The sequence below is a fragment of the Nannospalax galili genome, unplaced genomic scaffold (assembly GCF_000622305.1).
Source record: "Nannospalax galili isolate Female #2095 unplaced genomic scaffold, S.galili_v1.0 scaffold1210, whole genome shotgun sequence".
In the NCBI taxonomy this organism is placed as follows: Eukaryota; Metazoa; Chordata; class Mammalia; order Rodentia; family Spalacidae; genus Nannospalax; species Nannospalax galili.
In genome coordinates this window covers 154267-177305 of record NW_008328216.1, presented here as the reverse complement: position 1 = coordinate 177305, position 23039 = coordinate 154267, and the positions used below count along the sequence as shown (strand labels likewise).

The 23039-nt window shown below is 45.7% G+C and overlaps 1 protein-coding gene across 2 annotated transcripts in view; it reads right to left on the bottom strand.

The window, feature by feature from the left end:
- The window catches only part of Itga9 (integrin subunit alpha 9), a 365552-nt gene that overhangs the window by 255232 nt on the left and 87281 nt on the right, over window positions 1–23039 (bottom strand). For both annotated transcript variants that reach the window (XM_008855995.3, XM_029555637.1), the window contains 3 exons: window positions 22920–22965; window positions 16430–16584; window positions 4722–4882 (listed from right to left, as the gene is read on the bottom strand). In XM_008855995.3, coding sequence (XP_008854217.1) covers window positions 4722–4882; window positions 16430–16584; window positions 22920–22965 — 362 coding nt within the window. The remainder of the gene's footprint in view (window positions 1–4721; window positions 4883–16429; window positions 16585–22919; window positions 22966–23039) is intronic.

Genomic DNA, 23039 nt, shown 5'->3' with positions numbered 1-23039 from the left:
TTACCATTGAAATCTACCTGATGACTTTATAGACATACACAGGCACCAAGAATCCAAGTACAACCGATTATGTATAGCAATAATCAGATACATACATATTAGAGATGCATGTGCCAACATCTCAGTATTAGTAGCAAAATCAATGAGTCTTTCTGAAAGGAACAATATATTCTAAAATGAAATGGGGATATTTTTTAAAGGTTAAAACTTCATTCAACTTTATGTCTTACAGGGTTTATACAGAATTCAATATTGTATAAGTGTATTAATTCAACTGGGAACCTAGAAACTTGCACCTACTTGTGAAAGGGATGTATTCTTGCTCTGGAGTATGTTACTGAATATGTTAAATCTGTAGTGAAATGCTTCTTCTAACCATGTAGTTATTAAAAATTAAAAAATGATAAAAAAATCATAAATAAAATATTTTTTAATAAGAGAGCACTTGAAACATGCTTGTGAAAAAATAAAACTAAAAAGATAAAGTGGTTGAGTCTTGAGGCTGAAAGGAGGTGGTATGGCTTTTACCTGTGACCAAGGATTCTATTAGAGACCTCCAGACCGCTTGACCAGTAGAAGGGGGTCTGCCTCAAGATCTGAGCTGGTTTGAGGGAGGAGTGGGGGAGATAAGTGAAGTGCACAGTGTCTGGTGAGAGGCCAAGGAAGTGACTGGAACAGCTTCAGCACCACTGACCAGGCTCTGAGAAGGAGGATGTGGCTCATCACAAAACTGTATCCCCCAAAGGTCCCTCCAGGAATAAAGGCTGGTACAACACAGCTAGCTCAGTAGGCAGGTGTTGATCCAAGCAGACCTCAACAGTAGATAACATCACCATATATGGATTGAAAACTTATAGGGGAGAAAAGAAAAGAAAACAAAAAAAAGGATTGGAACAGGCTTAAAGACAAACAGGAAAAAAAAAAAAAAAAAAAAAAAGCCTAAAGATAGCCTAAACAAAACACACTCGGCTGCAGTGCCTGCCTCACTGTCTGCTGGCCATATGGTGTGTGATAAGGCAGAACGTTTGTATTTATCTTCCATGACTTGTCTACAAAGCTAAGCCGGCCCCTTGCAGTAGAGACTGTTATACTCTTCATCCCTGACTCACAACTCTCAGTCCCCAGTCCCCGGCTGGGAAGTGATCACTGTCACATCCCTCCCCCACCCTGTTGCCTGGCTGAGACCCCACATAAGCCACAGCCTTCACAGCTGTTTTCCCACAACCCTGTAAACCGCAGGCCAGGCCTGTGATCTCTTTGGCCAGCTGTGCCACACTGCACAGCTAGCGACTTATTAACATTCGCCCTCACTGCACCATTCACCCAGATCCTCTAGCAAGGCCCAGACAGTAACTGGTAGAAAAAAGCTTTCCTAATAGCTAATGAATATTAGCTACCTTGAGCATCCCTGAACAATGTTGGCTCTTGAACCATAATGGCCTCCTAATTATGTCTCATCCTGGTATATCCCCCCTCTCCTTACTTCATCTCCCTGCATGAAAACAGCCAAACAATAATAAAGTACCCAACCACTGAAGCAGAACTGTTTGCATGCTTGCTGTTCAGAAATGGTTCTAATAATCCCACTTGGGAGCCCTGTTCTCACTCTGCAAACTGTTCTCACCACCATCTCAATCTCTCTCTTCTGGTCAGCCAGGTTTTGATTAAGCGCAGAAGTCCTGCTATGGGCAAACAGTTTGCTGCAAGAGTCAGTAGAGTTGAGTCTACCAATGGGATGCCAAGTTAAAAGTGGAATGTGGTGGCTCATGCCTGCAATCCTAGCACTCAGGATGCTGAGGTAGGAGGACTGTCCTGAGTTTAAGGCAAATCTGTGCTACATGGTTGAGTTTCAAGTCAGCCTGGGCTATAAAGTAAGATGATGTCACACACACACACACACACACACACACACACACACACACAATCTTAGTATACATCTGAATCGGCTACCTTACTCATTGCTGTGACAGAGTATCTGACTAAAAACAAACTTAAAGGGGAAGGGTTTATTGTGGATTACAGTTTATAGGTCTAATCCATCATGGTGGCAAAGTCCTGGCAGCAGGAACTTGAGGCAGCTGCTCACACGGCATCCATAGTAAGGAAGCAGAGAGAGATGAATGCTGGGGCTCAGCTTACTTTCTCCTATTTTTTTCTGCAGTCCAGGATTCCAGCCCAGGGAATGGTGCTGCCCAATTTTACAGTGGGTCTTCCCCTGCCAATTAACCTAATCATACTCCCCTCAGAGGTATGCCTGGAAGCTTGCCTTCTAGGTGATTCTAGATCTTGTCAAATTAGTCACTACTATCAACCATCAGAAATACAATAATATTTGGGATCTGCTGAGTCTCTGTTTATCTGCACAGGATATGTTCAGAGATATTCTGTGGCTATATGAAACTGCAGATATCAAACCTCATTTTTCTCTTTACATACATATATATATATATAAAATAAAGTTCTATGTAAGTTAGGCACGGTAAGAGATTATTAACAATTCATAGTAAAATAGAACCATGATAGCAATATCCTGTAATCAAAACTACTTAACATTTGTGAATTGTTTATTTTTGAAATTTTTCCATAGAATGCTTTTGGGTCTCAGGGATCTTTAGAAACAGACCCCAGAAAGTGAAGCCACTTTCTAAGAATTGGTGTATATAAAATCCAAATTTAATGGGAAATTGCATGTCTCTATTTGCCAATACAGCAAGTACTGATAACAGGAAGTGGCTGGACCCACCCTGGGGCAGCCTTCCTCTTCCTCAGGAACTCTCAGAGGCTATCACAGGAGCATCCCTGTACCAGCCTCTACCTCACTATTGCTGTTTCCTGACTGCACGATTCAAGTCCTGCAGCAGGTTCTCTGTCATGGAGAGGTCCAATTGCTATAAACAAAACACAAATTCTCAGCCAAAGCAAAAAACTGCAAAGAGCATCAAAGGAAGGTATTTGTGGAGTAGATCTAGCATGAACAAGGAAGGATGCCCCATCCTTAGCACATGCCATGCACAGGCACTTGATAGCTCATGGGATTTGCATGTGAGCCTGTCCTGAGGACAGTCACAAGCAGCAAGAATTTAAGACCAAAAGGGGCTGGGTAGGCATCACAGGAACATGCACATCTTTATAAGTGGCCAGCAGTCCACTTGAAAGGCAGCTGGTCTGGGCAGGCCCCGACATGTGTGCTGGCAGAAGGTGGAGCCCAGTCTCATTGCAAAGCATCTCATGGCATGGACTCATGGGCTCCAGGCCAGACCACGTGCCACAGACATGGAGGTAATTCTCTATAGTCAGCCTAGAGGCAGCTGTCACTATTGGACTCTGACCTAAGACAACAGTGGAAACATACTCCGATATCCAGACTACTATCTGGTAGAAATACACTGGCTAATAATTCTAGGTTAGACGACATGAAGTTGCCATTTATGAAAGTCAAGAATGTTAAAATGTTGGAAATTATGTATCACTCACCCAAATAACCGTAATACTGAGTACCTCTATCAGACTCCAGGCAAAGTTTTTAAAGTATATTCACTGTGCAATGTCTACTTTTTGTTTGTTTTCTAAGACAGGGTCTGATTATGTAGTCCAGCCTGGCCTGGAACTCCACAGACACCCCAGGCTGGTCTTCCTGCCTCTTCTTCCTCAGTTCTTGGATTATTGACATGTGTCACCAAGCCCTGGGCAATGTTGAATTCTTATATTTCAAAGTAAGTATTAGTGTGTGAATTTTAGAGATTCTGAGACACATATAGTGCTTACCAAGCTAGATTCAGACCAGGTTTGTGTAATGCCAACCTCCCCAGGCACTGCAACCACTACCCAACCAAGATTATGCAGTCCATCTGCCTCCTTTGCTTTCTAGCTCTGCTTGTGGGCCAGCCAATGGCTACCGTTTCTGTAGTCACCAAGTACAGCCAGGACTCCCACCATGCACAGCAGTAATTTGGCCACTGATTGAAGCTTGACCTCCTGAATTAGCAGCAAAGTGTATTTAGCAAATAACTTCAAGAGGAGAAAAACATTTGAAAGTTTATTTGAAGAGAGGAAAGAGGCCTCAAAAATGCACTCCTAAAACAAGCAGAAAGTAACTAAGCAAGAGAAATGTGGTCCAGCCAGTTTTAAAATGCATCACCTCTGACTATGAGGCTAATTGGACATGTCATGGACCACTGAGAAAGGCATCAAGCGTGGTACAGTCTGATGTCCCTTATTTTACTGGTCTCAACCTCTAAGAAGGGTTAGTGAGTACCAGAAGACCCATGATAGTTCCTGACTGTGCATTGTCCTTTGGGGATGTTTCGCATGCTCTCCTCTCTTCAAGCCTCAGTAGTGTCTCAGAGAAGAGCCTCAGAAGCCATGGTAAATAAGAGCGAACAAATGAGATGGGTCAGCAGGTAAAGTACTAGTCATGTAAGCCTGATGACTTAACTTTGATCTCCAGAACCCATGTAAAGGTTTCCATGAACGGAGAGTATTGACTCATCAAAGTTGTCCTCTGACCTCTACATGCACACTGTGGCATGTGAGCACCACCCCCTAACACAATAATAAAAGATAAATAAGAGGACCATCAGATTTTAACTTTTAAAAGAAGAAATTCATGTTCTCCTTGTAAACCAGAACTTTGGAAGTCAGAGGAAACATAATGTACTATAAAAGCTGTTTCCACTAGCTCCGAATGAATATCTCCAGGGATCAGAATTTGAGGGACTGACCTTGACATGGGCCACGTAGTGACGACACGTCTCCTCCATGTGGGTCAGCTGCAGCTTCTCTGAGACCTGGCCTACAGTCTCTCCCAGCAACACAAAATAGACCCTAGGCAGCTGGCCCTTCTCCTTTTGGGCCACATCAGCCGTCAGAACGTAGTTCAGACCTGCCAATAAATGAGGGGTCAAGATGTCAACAAAGAAACACAGCTGCAAGACCACCCAGCCCCACAGTTACAAAGAAATCCCATGCACATTTCACACAGTACAGACAGTCCACTTCAAGTCCTCCTTAGACAGAAGCCTGCAGCCAGTGACCTAGAACTGGTCAGGATCCAGGATGTCTTTCATCTTCCCAGTGATGCATCAAGACCCCACAGCTCTTCCTGATTTAAAGGCCATCATGAGGTACCAACAGAGCTGCCAACATGTATGTCAACAGTTAGCTTTACCATGTCCAGGATGGAGTTCTGACATGCAAGCATCACAGTAGACCTGTAGGACGTAACTAGAAGCCACTGACTTGATGAAATGCTGATTTCCATTGAGCCATGAGATACTGGTCCAGCAATCAGGGGACAGACCTACTCTCAGCCACTATCTAGATTGAACTGTGTGTGACTTATGGATGACTGAGCACAGACTACATGCCAGGTGCCATTATAGACACAAGGAGACATCTGCAAACATCACAGGCAAAAATCCATGTTTGTGGCATCCCCATATATGGAAACTGAGGCACAGGTTGAGGCTGACTCTACTACTAGGAAGCTGAGCATGGTCATCAACCTTGCAAGGGCCTGACCTTCCAGTAAGGCTTTGCCCATGGTAGTTCCTACATGGAGCGCCCCTCCTGAATATTCATCCCTCGTACCTGAAAAGGTATTGCCAGACAGAAGAAGGAGCTGCATGTAGTGTGGGACATAAAAATGAAAAAAGGATGCTGTGATGTCAAAAACATGCTGGGTAAACCCAGAAGGCCTTGCCTCTATTACTTCAGTCTGTACATAAATAGACAGCCGTGTTTTATCAGGGAAACTGACCTTCAGTATCAACATTCCTACGGTATCGCTTCTTCGTGCCGGGGACCAGCGCCTCTGTAACTCATTTTATTTTTAGCCATTTTGTGTGTTCTAGAATATGTTTGTTTGTTTGGCTTTTTGAGATAGGATCTCCTTGTAGCTCTGTCTGGCCTGGAACTTGTTATGTAGACCATGTAGACCAGGTTAGCTTCAATCTCACAGAGATCCTCCTGCCTCTGCCTCCTGAGTGCTGGAATTAAAGGTATGTGCCACTATGACCAGTTGAATACAGCATTTTACAGATTCCTTTTATTTTTTTTAATTTATGTATACATGTTTGAGTGAGTATATGCCACATGAGTGCTGGTGTCCATGGAGGCCAGAAGAGGGCATCAGGTCCCCTGGAGCTAGAGATGGATGATTATGAGATGTCCAACCTGGGTGCTGGGAACTGAATTGGGGTCCTCTGGAAAAGTTATTAACCACTGAGCCATTTCTCCAGCCCCAGAATATGGTAATTTGAAGTGGGAAAATGAGATAGCTGATGATTGGGAAGGTAAATGAGTCAGTTCAGACCATGTCTACACATAGGCCTTTTGGAAGCTTGGGTCATCAAAGGGGTGCCTGCCAGTATTTAAGTATATGAAGCCAACCCACAGAGGTGGCTGTGGCCTTAAATAACATCAAAGGGACCAGGGGAAGTCTGAACAGGGAGGGAGGATGGTGACCTAGACAGGCCTTATGTAGCTGCCCCAAGGCATATTTTGCTGTATCTAATGGCTTTCCTGGGCTCCTGCCATTTCAGGGCTCTTGCTATGCCCCAGCTGGCAGATTCCTAGCCAGAGAGAGCTACTCTGCCCCAACTTGCTTATTCCAGCAAACAGCTGATTTCCAAGGCAAGGCTGGGTCACTAGGAGGGACCTGGGCCATGGATAATCCCAGAGATTGTCTTACTATTAAGAATATGTATGGAAAAGTGCTTCTTCGACAGAGAAAATAAAGGTGTCCAAATAAGTATTCCAAGTCAACTTGACAGGGGCAGAAGTCAGGTTTGAACAAATTGCCAAGGCTTTGAGGCAATCCTGCAGACCAGCTAGCACTAAAGCTTCATTTTTAGGATCAAGGGACTGAGGCCCCCAAAGGGAAAAGATTTAGTCCAGGCTCAAGCCCCATCCACTACACCACAGAATCTAGAACACTTCAGATCCATGGTGCCTGACTATTCCTAGCACACTGGGTCTGGGTACAATTTTAAAAACTTTACCTGACTGTAAAACCTCTTATTTATTTATTTATTTATTTATTTATTTATTTATTTATTTATTTTTGATATGTGTAACATGAACTTTATTAGTTTGACCATTTTTTTAAAGATTATTTATTTTAATGTTATATGTATGAGTGTTTTACCTACATGTATGTATGTGTACCATGTGCATGCTTGGTACCCATAAAGACCAGAAGAGGGCCCCAGATCTCCTGAAACTGAAGTTACAGACTGTTGTGAGCCACCATGTGGTTTCTGGGAACCAAGCCTAGGTCCCCTGCAAGAGAAGCAAGTGCTCTTACATCTGAGCTATCTCTTCAGTCTCTATCCTTTCATTTCACTTTTTAGATGCAGAAACAGCAAAATCAAACACACACAGAGCTCTAGAGCTGAACTTGAACTAATTTACTTTCTACCCATCACAACTTCCTAGAGCAAAAGTCCAACACTATGAGTGGTCACATTTAATTAATTAAGTTTTATTTTTATGTGTATGAGCTTTATGTCTTCATGTATGTAAGTGCACCCATATTGTGCAGTGCTTGCAGAGGACAGAAGAGAGTGTTATATCTCCTAGAACTGAAGTTATGGACAGTTGTTTGCTGCCATGTGGGTACTGGGATTTGAACCTAGGTCTTCTGCAAGAGCAGCCAGTGCTCTTAACCACTGAACCATCTCTCCAGCCCCAGAGAGGTTATATTTAAATAAGATGAGTTTCAAAGCCCCATTTAGCAAGATCATGGCTGGAGATGTCCACTGCTGGGGGAGAAGTGGAGGCCTTGGCTAGACAAACCAAGGTGGGGGTGACAGCTGCCAAACAGAATTCCTTCTTGGCTCCTATCTAGCCATCATTTCAGATGACAAATGAGAGCTGCCTGTGTCCCCGACCCAGGAAGGGCAAAAATGGAAGGAACAGCAGAACTGAGCTCTCTAGCCAGAAGCAAGCTGATAAGTTCAGAGAAAGCACTGGTGGAAAAGAACACAAGAACACAGAGCAGGTGGTGTCTACCTCCACCACATCCTCTTGGCCTCTTCCAATTCTCTTTGCCTGCACTGAGGGCCTTCTGGTGGCTCGGGGCTGTGCTGCTTATTCAACTTGTCACAAACCAGAGACACCTGGGAATAGGGAATATCAATTGAGAAATTTCCTCAGATTGGTCTGTGGACATGTCTACAGGGCACTCTCTTGATTACTAATTGATGTAGGAGGGCCCAGCCTACTGTGGGTGGTGCTATCCCTGGGCAGGGAGGTCTGGGCTGTATATGAAAGATAGCCGAGCAAGCCAGGGGGAGCAGGGCAGTGAGCAGTGTTCCTTCATGGCCTCTGCTTCAACTCCTGCCTTGGCTTCCCTTGATGATGGGCTGCAACCTGTAAGCCAAATAAGCCCTTTTTACCCCAAGTTGCTTTTGGTCAGTGTTTTATACAAAAGCAGAAACCAAACCTGACAAATGGTGAGAGCCAGTTCTGAGTAGCCCTCTGCAGGTGGCATGCCAGCTCCTCTGCACCTTGGGTGCTGTCACTCTGCAGTATGTTCAGCACTGGCTCCCAGGGTTCCCCAGCACAATTAAGTTCTAGTGGCCCACACAGCCTGCTCAGTCACATGCCTTCTATTTGACTTGCTAAAAAAGTTAATTGATGTGTGTGCTACAGAAACCAGATATATGGTCAAGCACTAATATAGATGTCACTGTGAAGGTATTCTAAAAATGAGATTAACACTTGAATCAGTAGACTTTGAATGAAGCAAATCAACTTCTATGTGGATGGGCTTCATTCAGTTAGTTGAAGGTCTTTTATGAGGAAAAAAATCCTAATATCCATCTGAGTTCCTAGAAGAAGGAATTCTATTTATAGCTTGCTTTTAGACTTGAACTATACCTTCAACTCTCCTGTGTCTCTAGTCAAGGGGCCTGTCCTGCAGAATTGCCAGTCCCTTAAAATCAATCAACCAGTCCCACATTCCTGCGTTCACCCCTTCTCTCCCTCTTTCTGACTTCTCTATTCTGTTTCTCTGGAGAATCCTTCCTGTTCCTGTATTCTACCCAATTTCCCAACTGGTGCTGCTGGGGACTGCCTCTGAACCCAAGTGTGCACTAGGATCCTTGACTCAGGAATCTATTTGAGGAACAGGCCAAAGTAACACAAGGTTAAGTCAGGAAAAGGGAGTAGTAAATTCATCCTCCCACGTGTGCCCAGAGTTGCTCTGAGTTCTCTGCAAATGCCCACCTCTGTTCAAAGCCCCATCATTAGCACGATTTCCCCTTGGGACTCATGGAAGGGGAGAAAGAGCTGCAGTTCATAGAAACTGAGCCACAGACAGGGCAATGGCTCTGCTCCCGGTGGGGCATGTGCATGCTAACACCTTCAGCTATCAAGTTTTTCTAGAATGTTCAAGTGCACAATCCCAGACAGACCCAATTGTCCAATCGCCAAGTGCAATCATTTTGGAAGCATTTCATCTCTAGAACTGTGTACTTGGTGCTTCTCCTTGATGTAAAATGCATTTTGACTTTATAAATTACCCCTAAAGAAGTCAGATCTATGTCAGACTCTTAGGGGCAAGCAAGCTTCACCCTGAGGAAACCCCACCTGAGCAAGGAGAGTCTGAGAGCTGTCACAGAGAAGAAGAAACGGTCTGTTCTAAGTCCTATGCTTCAGTGTAAGTTTTAAATAGCACCACCCAAGTCCCCCTCAAGTGTGTTGGGAAGCAGCCAATCAGGTCACTAGGCTGGGGGGCGGGGCAGTACCTCAAGCCTGTAGAGTTGTGTCAGCAGCTGCCCCTTAATGCAAGCCAGGCCCACCAGCCCTGCCCAGGAGAAGACGCTGGTTCTGATTAGAGCCTGTTCCCACCACACATTACACATCTTCAGGGCTTTCCTCTGGCAGCCTGTGTCTATGCCATGTTGAATGATGTCATATGGATGGAAAAGCTGATCAGCCCCAGTCATGCTTTCGGCTGCCTGCTCTCCCTGGCCCCAGCTGGTTCCCAAGGGCCCCCCACACTGGCTGTGCTAGGGCAAGATCCAGCTGTCTTGCATCAACTCAATCTCTCGTCTCCCCGAGCCAGCTCTGAATCATTTCCCAAGTCTCCATCAGAACAAGGTTTCAGCTGTGAAATTTTACTAATAAAGTCTCCTTCCAGGGTTACTCAGCTTCCCTCAGAGGTTCCCAGGAGAGGGAAAAGGGATATTTCTACTTTGCTGGCTTTCCTAAATTTTCTCCCTCTCCCCCTAAGGAATGTTAACAGTAGTTACTCTCAGGTTATCCTATTCTTTCCATGACATGGCTCTCTGTCACCCCATCTCCACATTTCTGGGGACCAGAATCTTAGACAATGAACTCTGCATGCAAATGCTCTCCAGAACAGACAGACCACCTCTAAAGGCAGCAAAAGAGGCCTGGACACAAGTCTACCTTCAACCCTATTTCTGCTATTTGCATGGATGGCCTTGGTGCTATCCCTAGGTAGTGCAGGCATCTCTGCTCACACCCAGGAAATGCAGGAGTATCGGATCAGAGCACAAAATGTGGCCTGGCAACACAGTTCAGTGGTGGAGCACTTGCATAGCATGCATGAGACCCTGGGTTCCATCCCTGAGACCAAAACTCAAACAAGCAGAGTGCAAAACATGACTTCTTAGGGCTCAGCCCTTCCTGGTTTTTGCTTAGCACACTGGTGAAAGTCCAGAAATGCCAGTGACTCACAGCCTCTAGACACTGAAGTTCACAGCCACCAGGAAGGCAGAAGCACAACCAACCTGTGGTGAGGGGCAGAGCCCTCTCAGTTACAGCAGTCACCACCCTTCTTAAGGGCCCCCAAGAGGCTCTGAGAAACCACAGGCAGCTCCCAAGCCAAGGACGGAGTGCCTGAGAATACTCTTTGGGACGTGGAAAACACTCGTTCTTAACTGCTTTGTGAAATGTGTGATAAACCTGCTCTTAGGGCAGCCTGCTGCCAGGGTGAAAAGCCAGCCTGCATGCCAGAATTATATGCCTTCTCCACTGAGGCCCTCAGCTCGTGTCTAGAAGGGTGATTAAGGGGACCCCCTCCCACTAGAATGTGAGTCTGTGCACTGTGCCCAGGGCTGAGCACGGGTCTGGCATTTTGGAATTGCTTCATAACTCTATGCTGATTGAAGAACCCAAAATAATAGAGATGAGTCTCATTTTCCTGCCTCCATGCTTCTTCGGAGCCCAGGAAGTGCCCAGAGAGTGTCCTCTGAGGGCTCTGTGGAGTAGAAATGTGCCCTTAACACTTCAGAAATGCCATGAGCCCAGATGCTTCTGCAGTTTCTGATGCTCATGGCTCTCCGTTCCAAGGTTATCCTTCTCCAATCTGCTGTGGCTCTGTGGCCAGGACACCACAAGTCTCTTCTGTTTTGTCAGTGGCTCCTTGTGAGGTTCTTCTTATAATAGGGAGAGGTGAAGGAAGGGAAGGCTGGAGGAGAAGGGCCTTGCTCCTGCCTGTTTCCTATCTGCTTAGCCAGCAATGGTTTTTCATGGCAGATGGCCCCAACAGCCATTAATTCTACATTCTAGTTTTCTCTTCATGACCCCAAACCAGTCTCAGTGTACTTTCTCAGAGGGGCCAGCAGCACCACCCAGAGCCCTTGAAGGCTTGGATCCCAAGTGCACAAGGACCCTTCCTTCAAACTTGCCCAAGGATGGGGTAAACTCTAAGTATGACCTTATCTGGCCACCTGGAAGCTTGTTAAATCACAAGTTGCTGGGCCCCACCCTCAGTGTTCTGATTCAGTTTGAATTTGCATTGCTAACAAGGTCCCGGGTGATGCCATACAGCTGATCTGTGAGGCACAGACCCAGGGGTGGCTTTCTGTAGTTAACTACTAGATCCTCTGTGGCCTCCACAATCACTTCCCAGAGTCAAATTCTCTTAAAATAATTGATGTGTCATCTATTTTCCTGAATGGATCCTACCTATTGTACAGTCAAGGCAGAGTCAACCCCTATAGAAAAACCTCTGTTTCCCACAGTAGTTCTAGAAATTGCAATTGCCGTTCTAGTGGCTAGGCTCGAATACTCCTGTGACAAAGTGAGAGCTCAGGTTTGCCTTTCCTAAAGCAGGAAATGAAGAGACAATTAGTATATATGTCCAAACTCCACCAGATCCCAAGAGAAGGAAGCCAAAGGGACAAGACTGCAACATTGGCCTCTTTGGGTTCCTAAAACCTCCAATCAGGTCATGTGGTTGAAAATACATCAGACAGATGCCATAGAAGATACCACCTCTGGCTACAGTTCAGGTGTCGTGGTGGCACTGCCCAGATGCAGCCATCTGCTGACAAACAGCCCAGGATGTACAGACACTGAGGGTGCCCAGAAGGTCTGCCCAGTGCAGCACTCACCAGTCATTTCATGGACAAAACCACACTCACTATGATTCCTGAGCAGCAACGGGACTGAGGAAGCAAGACAGAGCCCCGCTGGGTCCCTAATGCAGAGGCCTGGGAGATAACCCAGAGCCAGCTAGCACTCGATTGAGCCTTGAGGGGTGGGTGGAGGATGCCCTGCCCTGGAGGTGCCACCATCCTTCCTCCATCTGAAGGTCAGAGACCTGATCCTCCTAGCTCCACAGAGCTAAGAGACTCCCTCTGTGCTGAACTTGAGTGATGCCCACACCAGCCCAGGCAAACACAGCTACTTGAAAACTACCTTTCTCCTCCACCCTGTTGTCCATCACATTGCCATAACAGCCATCCATGTTTGCCCTCCCCACCGCTCCATCCCATTGTCAACTTGTTCTCTAGCAGGTCTCTGCCCTTCTCTACTGTGATTTATTTCCATGAATGCCACCCAAAGTGACAAAAAAATGTATGGGACAGTATTGCAAAAAACTATCTCCTTCTTATAAGCCTCTAATGGCCAATCAAAGTTCAAACCACACTACGATTCCACTGAGGTACAACTTGGGGAACCGAAGAGTTTATCTGGGCTTATTACAGAGCATGATGTTGGATCACTTACAGGGGTATAGGTGATTGATCCCAAAGTCTCACCACTGCCTATGTGATCACTTTCCCGCTAGCTGCATAGATGAGAGTCTTTTCTTCTTCATTAATCTTCCAGTCTGTATTCTAGCACCTCCAGAGACCACAAGGTCAAATGTAATTAGGAAACAATTACATCTGAATGGCTGGGGAGGGGGTACAGTAAAGAATCTCCGGTGAGTCCAGTGACCCTCCCCACAACCTCCTTCTATGAGGTAGTGTAAACAGTCAGCAAGCCTATTCTTGGGGGTCTTTTGTAAATAGTCTCAGCTGTTCTGATAAAAATGATGACTGTTGTTCTCATGGGGTAGTATTCTGCAACAGATAGGAGGGGGTAATTTTCTTCACTGCCCTATTGATAACAAAATGCTCTAGTTTAAACCTGATTCTCAATTCTTCCATGTGTGTACACACACATGTGAATGTGGGAGTTGGACTCTGGGCTTTGCACTCATACTAAGCACTTATTCTATGACTGAGCTATAACCCCAGCCCCAACTGGACTCTTAAATGTGGGGAGAGATCCCTAGAGAGTCTTAGAGTATAGAGACAGTTCATGTCATCAGTGAAGCATGTGACAGATAGAGGATAAGGAAGTGACCTGAATGGGAGGGCACACAGGGCTTAACAGACACCACCTACAACTGACCATTAACTATGTTGTTCCACATTGACTGCGAGGTATACAAGTCATTCAACAGCTTGCCTCTCCCATGACATCTTAATCCTTTAAGGGCCATGGCCAAGCCCAGACTGTCAATGGATTTCTGCCTAGTAGTCTGTGAAAAGCTGTTGCTTGACTGTGGCCAACAGCCAAGGGCTCTTGGTTGGGAAACCACCCCCACCCGCATCTCTTCACTTACTTCAGGAGTTTCAAGCTCTGGAATCATTGTGGCTCAAACTTATATCTCTGCTTTCCATTTCTCTTCTGCTTCCATTATGGCAATTTGCCTTCCCCCAAAACAGGGAACAAGGATAAAAGTTGTATATACTATGTCAGGAACAGAGCAGCAGAAACTCTGTGGCTCCCTTTGGACATTTTATAAGCACAGGACTGCTCCCAGGGCCTGGCACACCTAAGCACATGATAACTGTCAAATTAACACAAGCATAAACTATTAATTGCCTGGTTTTTTTTTAGAGTTCTAGAATATTATTTTTATGTGCATAGAAATTAATAATCAGGGTTTGGAATATGTAACTCAGTGGTAGGCAGTATTTAGCAGGTATAGGGGCCTGTGTTTGACCCCCAGCTACCAAATAATAACAGCGTTCTGTGAAATGTTTGTTAATTGATTCTAACCTACAGTGAGCTGGTGTTTAGTTCTAGTACTAAGAAACATTTTTCAATTAGGACTGTGATGACTCAAAGAACAAAGGAGCTGGTAAGAAAAGGTTGTTAGAAATTAAACTACAGTCAGATTAGAATTAAACTCCCAGCCCACCAACAGCTCTATGAACTTGAGTGAGGCTTTCTTACTCATTGGTCTATACAAAAAAATCGCATTAATCCTCCTTCCCTTAACAATTCAAGTTTATCATATGGTTATATTCATTGTGGAAATTTCTAAGCTCTCCTTAAAAGGAAAAAAATCTATATAAATAAGTATATGATTTAATTGTAAAGCTTATTCAATCCACTTGATGGAGATAATTTGCCAAGATAGTTGAGAAGGATTGGCATGTTGTTTTGTAAGACAGAACATTCAAAGTCCATTTGTGGCGGGAACTGGCACATGTGAGTGTGTTTTTTCAGGTTTGAGGGTATGTGCCTATACGTGAACTCCAGAGTAGTGCTTCTCACACTTAAATGTACACACAAACCTCACAGGGATTGTCCTAGTTAGCTTAGGCTGTCAATTTGACATAGCCTAGAGTCGTGAGAGTCTCAATTGAGGGATTTTCCTGATCAGACTGGTCTGCAGCCAAGCCTGTAAGAGAGTGTCTTGACTGATCACTGGTGTGGGAGGGCCCAGCCCACTGTGGGCAGCACGATCCCTAGGCAGGTGGGCCTGGTCTATACAAGAAAGCCAACTGAGCACGAGCTAGAGAGTGAGCCAGCAAGCAATATTTCTCCACGGCTCCTGCCTCCAGGTTCCTTTTAAGTTCCTGCCCTGGCTTCCCTCAATGATGGACTAAGACCTGAAAGTGTAAGCAAATAGACCTTTTACCTCCAAAGTTGCTTTTGGTCAGAGTGTTGTATCATAGCAACAGAAAAGAAACTATAACAGGAATGTCGTTAAAATGTAGATTCTAGGGCTGGAGAGATGGCTCAGCAGTTAAGAGCACTGGCTGCTCTTGGCAGAGAACCTGGGTTCGAATCCCACCACCCATATGACAGCTAACAACCATCTGTAACTCCAGTTTCAGGGGATCTAATGCTCTCTTCTGACTTCCAAGTGTGCTGCATGACACAGGTACACTTGTACACATGCAGGCAATATTCTCATACATATAAAATAAAAATAGTAAATAAAATATTTTTTAAATAAAAAAATAAAATGTAGTTCCCAATTCAGAAGTCGAGTGGGACCCAAGATGGCGCATATCTAGCAAGCTCCCAAGTGATGCTGATGCTGCTGGTCCCAGGACCACACTGAGTAGCAAAAGGAGTTACACCAGACAAATGTGTCTGAGAAAGTCAATGGGTCCAGGCCTTTATCAAGTTTCTACTTGTTTGACTGGAATTTTACTTTCTACTATTAAGTTGGCCCTTCAAAGAGCAAAGCACCTATTGATCTGTGTAATGCTCCAGATCACTTCTTTCAAGAGGTCTCACACTCCAAATGCTAATCAATCCTATCTTGCTCTAGAGCTTAATCTAATCTCTGGGATGAGATGGCAAGCCAGCTTTGCCTGGTCAGAGAGATGGCAAGGACAGCTAGCACCTGCCTTTTTCCAACCTTCTGAGCTGCCAGAACAGTGTCACCCTCTTGAAAACCTAAGTGTTTGGAAACTCCACATCCTGATCCAACAGTCAGCGGTATAGACCCCCTGGCACTTGACAGAAGCTGCAAGCTTAGATGAGAACTCCAGATTCCCACTGCTTCTTTCTTTTAACTGCATGGGGCCTTCCATATGGACAAAGCCCCAGGCACTCCACCCACCAGACCACAGCCTGCCCTACCCATAGCCCAATAAATTCCAATCTGGTCCTCATACATTTGGGGAAAAGGATGTTTGTGGTCCAATATTATTAGTCCTAGAGCTGGAGGGTATCTGCAACTGGAAATTGGTGGATGAGCAGGAAAGAACAAAAGAGGAACCTTGCAGAGAAAGTGTGCCTAGTCCAAAAGCTTCCTGCCTGCAGAGCCTACTGGGAAACATAGTGAGAGGGAACTTAAAGCATCCCTCCATCTTGCAATCCTGCTCCAACTGAAATGGGTACCCTGAACCCTGACACAGTGACTCATTACCGATTTCTCCTGGCACATGTTTGCCATGGAACCGAAAGCAGGCAATGACATTCAGGCAGTTCACAGGCTGCTGGCCATCATGACACTGAGGCGCAGTGATGTTGATGGAGACTGGGAGGAAGATGGAGACATCCACTGTGATGACAGGTCTGGCCCTGAAAGACAAGGGGTGGGGGAACCTGTGTTAAGTAGCAGCTCTCAGAGTCAAACAAGAGCTGTACAAACAGGAGAGATTGTGCGCCTTCAGTCAGTATTTAATTAAACAATGAAACTCAACAGAGAAGGACCAGTATGCCCTGTAAATACTTTTTCTGATTTTGAGAGCAGAATATTCCCTAATAAACTAATGGTTTGCTTCCCAATAGCAAAGGCAAGTTGGTTGTTAATAAAACACATCTGGCTGAAGCCATAAATCAAGTACCAAGTACTGCGTGATTATTTGAAATTTCACCAAAGAAGTTCTGATTTCCATTTTACTAGGGAGATGTGAATGTATGTAAGAGGAGTTTCTGCAACAGAAGTGATTCAAGAACTAGGTGCAAAGCAGGCATGGTAGCTCCCCGATACCTGTAGTCCCAGAACTTGGGAGACTGAGTCAGAAGGGTCTCCAAGAGTTTAAGGCTAATCTGGGCTACAAAGTGAGACCCTGACGCAAAAAACCTAAAAGTAAAAAAATGAGAGAAGTAGATTCATACTCGACTCCCTGCCACTGTAAACCTGAACTGCAAAGTTCTAACCTCGTCCAGTTGGTCAAATATCCCCCTTCATTTATCTCTATTAATTCATTAAGTTTTTTTTCTAGAAGAAATTGATTAATGGAGTCAGAGAAGAACGCTTCAAGAGTAGAAGGCATCAGCCTGTCTGGCTTTGGGAACAGATGAAATCCAGTAAATACAGTCCTCTCCCTGACAGGACCATCCCCCAGTTCCTGATGGACAGACAGCATCCCTGGACTCCCCTGGGGCAACGAGAGGAAAGCTGTGAGGACTCCAGTCCTCTCTCATTGTAAACATCTGCTCAGGGAGGAGGCACCTAACCTGGGGCCTGACCTTCTTCCCCTCCAGGCTTCACAAAAAGAGCCTTTTACCACTCAGGAGCCCTGGCCTTCATGCTGCTGAGGTGACACAATAAGATTAAGGGGCATAGCAGCTTGGGAATAATGACCTCGCTTGTGTGTAGTTCTCCTTCAAAGTGTGTCCAGGGTGACAGGGCAGATGGGACTGATGACCAACCAACTCCAGAACAAGAGAGCATTAATGAAAACCTGACTGCATAAACCAAGTGGGGAGATACGCAGCACAGATGGCGTGAGGGGCCCCTGCTGCTGCCACCACTGCCAGGATAGGAGGGTCAACAGAGGGGCAGCTATGATCAGGGCAGTGAACAGTGAGATTCTCCGAGCAAATTCAGCTATGGGGCAAACAGAGGTTAGACAACAATAGTGAATGAAAAATAAGTCAACATCCTGATCTCCTGAATTTTCTTCTGGGTTCATTCTTAGAATATGGTAGAATTACTTAGAAAGTGGATAATTCCACCCTAGTCAATGTGACTGTTTAGATGCTGTTATGGTTAATATTGTCAACTTGACAGGATCTAGAATTACCATGGAAGTAAACCTCTGGGCATATCTGTGAGGCAGTTTCTAGACTGAATTAACTGAGGTAGGAAGACCCACCCTGGATGTGGGTAACATCATACACGGGCTGGGAGTCCCAGACTGAATAAAAAGGGAAAGGCAAGCTGAGCACCAGCCTTTATCTCGCTCTGCTTTCTGACTGTCGATGCCACGTGACCAGCTGCCTCACACTCTTGCAGCCATGCCTTCCCCACCATGATGGACTGTGCCCTCAAACTGTGAAAACTTTTGTTCCTTAAGTTGCTTTTTTCAGGTATTTTGTCATAGCAATGAGAAAAGTAACCAATACAGATGTTGAGGAGCACTGCATAAAGACCCACTGACCCTCCCCGAGCCTTCCTAGTAACACCTGGCTCCCTCTGTGGTCTCAGATCTGTGGACATACCTCTTGCCTGCTGCCTTACTAAGGAAAATAGCTATTGTCTATTTTTTAAATTTTATTTACTATTTTTATTTTATGTATATGAGTGTATTGCCTGCATGTGCACCCATGTCACGCAATGCCTACAGAGGTCAGAAGAAGGTGTCAGGTTCCCTGAAACTGGAGTTACACATGGTTGTTAGCTGCCATATGGGTGTTGGGAACTGAACCCAGATCTTCTGTGAAAGCAGCCAGTGCTCTTAACTGGTGAGTCATCTCTCTAGTCCCGCTGTTGTCCATTTCTAAGCCTGACCCACAAGTCTAAAGCTCAGTGAGGGTGCAGGAGAGACAGAGACAGATAAAGCACCCCAAGTTTCACAGACAAGGGGTCCCAGAGAAATCTAGGCTCCTTTCTGCACTGGTACCCTGGCAGCCCTGGCTGCCTATGGAAAAGAAGAAAAGCCAGCACATTCCCTTCTCAGCCTCAGGGGCCACCTGGTCAGAGAGAAAGCAGATTCCTCCTTTCACAGAGAACTCAGCTGAGCAGGGTGAGGTGAGCAGGAGGCAGAAGGGAGCAGTCCAGACTGAACAACCTCGACAAAGCTTGCAAAAACAGAAGCCTTTGAAAGAGCCGGCAGAGGCCTTCCCCGGTACATCTCCTTCCAACATCTGTTACATCAGTTCCCTCCACCTTTTTGTTTCCACTCCAAGTATTGTTTTTGGATGAGGAAAAGCCCAGAAATCTTTCACAAGCCTCTCTGATCACTTCCTTTGCCCCTCAATGGCATAGCACCAGGCGCCTATCACCGGAACGCAGGACCTGCCCTCCTGAGCAAACTTCCTGAGGGCAGAGCTGGGGCCAGCCCACACTCCTAGGGTGTAACCTGCCTTTCACAGGCCCACCTGCCACCCACCAACCCCTGAGATAATGGGGGCACCTAGGGACAGCACCATAAGTGCTTTCGAGATTCAAAGAAGCAGGTAGCTACAATGCTTTCTAATGGCAGACATGTCAAATCTTGACACTTTGCTTCAGGGTAATAATAAAAGCAGTCAGGGTAGGGGTATTCTTTCACATGATGTTGTTCCAATTTCCCTGGCAGGGCAGAGACAGCCAAACAGATAAAGAACCTCAACCCTTGGTGAAAGCAGTTAGTGTTGAAACCAGTCCTAGGCTACCTCCGTTCAAGAAGTCAATTTGTGTTCCCCTAGTCTAGGATGCTCAGTCAGGTTCTCTTAGCTACAACCCAATGCATTCTCAAGCCCCACAGCTCTGCAGCCTCTCCCTTTAACCACAAATGGAACTCCCTTTAAGTACTGTAGTACCTTCAGCTACAGTAAACATAGTGTCTGTCTGTGGTATACATACATGTGGTCCAGACTTTGTCTTTACTGGTCCCATCCAAAATCTGAGAAAACCCAAACTCTAATTTGCCTATCAGAGAGGTCATGCCTGAGGCCTCAGCTTAGCTCAGTCAGGTATGGCCTCCAGGTTTGCTTGTTCCTGGTCATTCAACCACCTCTCAGCACATGATGCCGCCATAGAAGTCCACCCTGCCTGGCAATTCCTTTGCCTATCCCTCTGTGCTCTTTTTCTGGGGTCCATGGTTCCTCTTTGGCCCTTCTCCTGCTTCCAATCCCTTGCCCTCCTGGAATATACTGGGGGAGTTACCCTAACCTTCATGCTTGCCTACATCTCAAATTAAACCTCACTCTGGATCTAGTCTTATCTTAGGGCTTGGCTCAGTAGATGAGGCCCTCAAATCTCCCCAGCTAAAGGATCAGAGTCCATCTCTCTTAACAACCTTGACCCTGGCAGCAGCCCCCCTCCTCCTTCTGGTCTCTCTAACTTATACGGGATCCAAAGGAGGAATGAGGTCCGGGCACAAAGGCAAAGCAGAGAGTGACCACTCTGACTCATTCTAGTAGAGAGTCAGTGGCTTGGGATTAGAAAGGTCTCAAGGGGCTGGAGAGACGGCTCAGCAGTTAAGAGTACTGACTGTTCTTGCAGAGATCCTGGGTTCGATTCCCAGCACCCACATGGTGGCTAACAACTGTCTGTAACTCCAGTTCCAGGTGATCCAATGCCCTCTTCTGACCTCCACAGGCATTTCACGACGTGGGTGCACTTATACATATGCAGGCAATACACTCATACATATAAAATTAATTAATTAATTAATTAAATATTTTTAAAAAGAAAGGTCTCAAAAACATCCTTGGCCTAGTCAGTGAGCTTGAGGCTCTCTCCCTTAAACACTGCTCATGGATCCCATGTTGTGGCCCAGTTTGGGGAACAGTAACCAAAATCCACTTCCTTTGGCCACCCACAGCCATCTGGCTTCTGTCCCATCACTTCCCAGGAGCTGTTGCAGCCAACACCATCACTGACCTCTAAGTGCCACCTCTACCAGGACTCAGGCCCAACTGGTCCTTTGAATATGACCTTGCTTTGCTGTACTCTTGGCACTTACCACTATCTGGAATTATTTTTTAAACTTGTTCTAGCTTGCTTTCCTGTTGCTATGATAAACACCATGACCAAACGCAACTTGTGGAGGAAAGGGTTTATTTCAGCTTACAGGTTGCAATTGATCATGGAGGGAAGCCAGGGCAGGAGTTCAAGGCAGGAATCAAAGCAGAGACCATGGAGGAATGCTACTTACTGCCTTGCTTCCAGGCTCATGTTCGGCTACCTTTCTTATACGGTCCAGGCCCAGTTGCCCAGGGATGGCACTGCCCACAAGGGGACCTCCTACATCAATTAGTAATCAAGAAAATAACCCACAAACAGGTCCATGGGCCAATCTGATGGAGGCAGTTCTTCAATTGAGGTGCCCTCTTTCCATGGGTGTCAAGTTGACAACCAAGATTAGTCATCACATTCCCATTCATATGGGAAAGGGAAAAAAGAGAAGCTCCTTGAGTTTGGAGCTCATGGGGGAAGATGATAAGATGTAAGGATGACAGGACAAGATCTACACCATGAACCTTAAACTAAGTGCTCCGGTAATCGACTGCCTGTTGTCGCCTGCAAAAAGTCAGGAATGTATTATATCTGAGAGCAATCCAAACAACCAGACTGGAGGACGAGATTTCAGTTGTCACAAAGGCACTACTAAAGCTACCACAAAATAGATCGCCATTATTTAGAGACTTTTAGAGACTCACAAGCTGCCTCACCCAAGAGGAACGCCTCCATCTCAGAGGAAGGGGTGATGAAGAAAGTGAAAACCCATACATGGATAATTCAAGAAACTAGAGAGGTTTGATTTTAGTGAAGTCACCTGGGGGGATACAACTGCTATCTTCAAATACTGAAATACTGAAGGGCTGTAGGGTAGATGCTCCAGGACACACACACACACACACACACACACACACACACACACACACACCAGACTCTGCTCTAACATTTCACAGGTATTAGTTCACTGGTTTCTAGTAAGTAGTACTGTTACTATAAGTACTACTGTTATCGACTTTCACAGAAACAAATCCTGGAACAGGGCTCACTAATAAGAACAGAGGCAGAGCTGGAATCCAGGCCTCCTGGCCTCCAGGTCACACTGGGTCATACACACAAGGTCACACACAACCTCAAAGCTCTTCAGCCACTTTAACAATTAAAGTTTAGTGTTATCTGGCAGTCAACTGGTTCTTTCAAAGATGCCAAGCCCCCTTTTTTTTATGGGGACTCTCATTGAAGAAGAGGCTGTGTGTCTCTCTGGGGGAGATGTGGAGAAGGCAGGGGCTAAAGGAGAAGCATGTGGGGCGGGGTGTAGAACTCCATGGCCTGTGGGACCCCTTCCAGCTGAAAGACCCTAGCAGTTTATTTTAGAGTATTCTGCCATCAAATTATTAAAAAACTAAGTGTTGGCTCCAACTCCAAAATGTAATTCTGTCTCCTCTGACTCATACAGACAGAAATACTTAGAGATGGTGTGCAGGTGGAGACAGTGCTTTGAAGGGGAGACCCAGGCTGTATAGTCTTCAGCAAGTACTAGGACTAAGCACATGTTCTTCACCTCTGCTATCACCAGGGAATGGGCAGGAGGTTCCTGGTCCCTGAGGTTGAGGACTAACTGAGGTGATGATGTTGAGTATAGAGATAAAAAGACAGGATAGAAGGGGTGTCCCAGCCCTTTGAGTGTCATGGTGCTCAGGGGACACAAGAGTGCTTATACCACAAATTAACAAAAGGGGCTACTCATAACCTTGGGTTAAGGTTGGGCCATTCCAATCCCTGCCAAGAAGTTTTGGGGAACTCTCAGCTCCCACCTGTACACTAGTCAAGGTCCACATGCTAGAATTCTGTGATGGAGAATATGATTGAGACAATAAAAGCAGCATTTCCGTGTATTGAGTACCTTCAGCCTGGCCCAGGACAAACAGTCAGCTGGTGGGATGACTTCCTGTGTCTCCCCCACCAAATTCCACCCCTCGCTCATGGGGAACGCGACCCTGAGAGGAACAGCCAGGCATCTTACCTGAGAAGAACCACGCTGTCAGACAGGAAGGCTCCAACAGTGACATCTGAAAATGAGAAGTCACAGCTTCAAAGCTTCTGTGTAAACCATCCCCAGCTTCCCCTTGGCACGGTGCTCTAC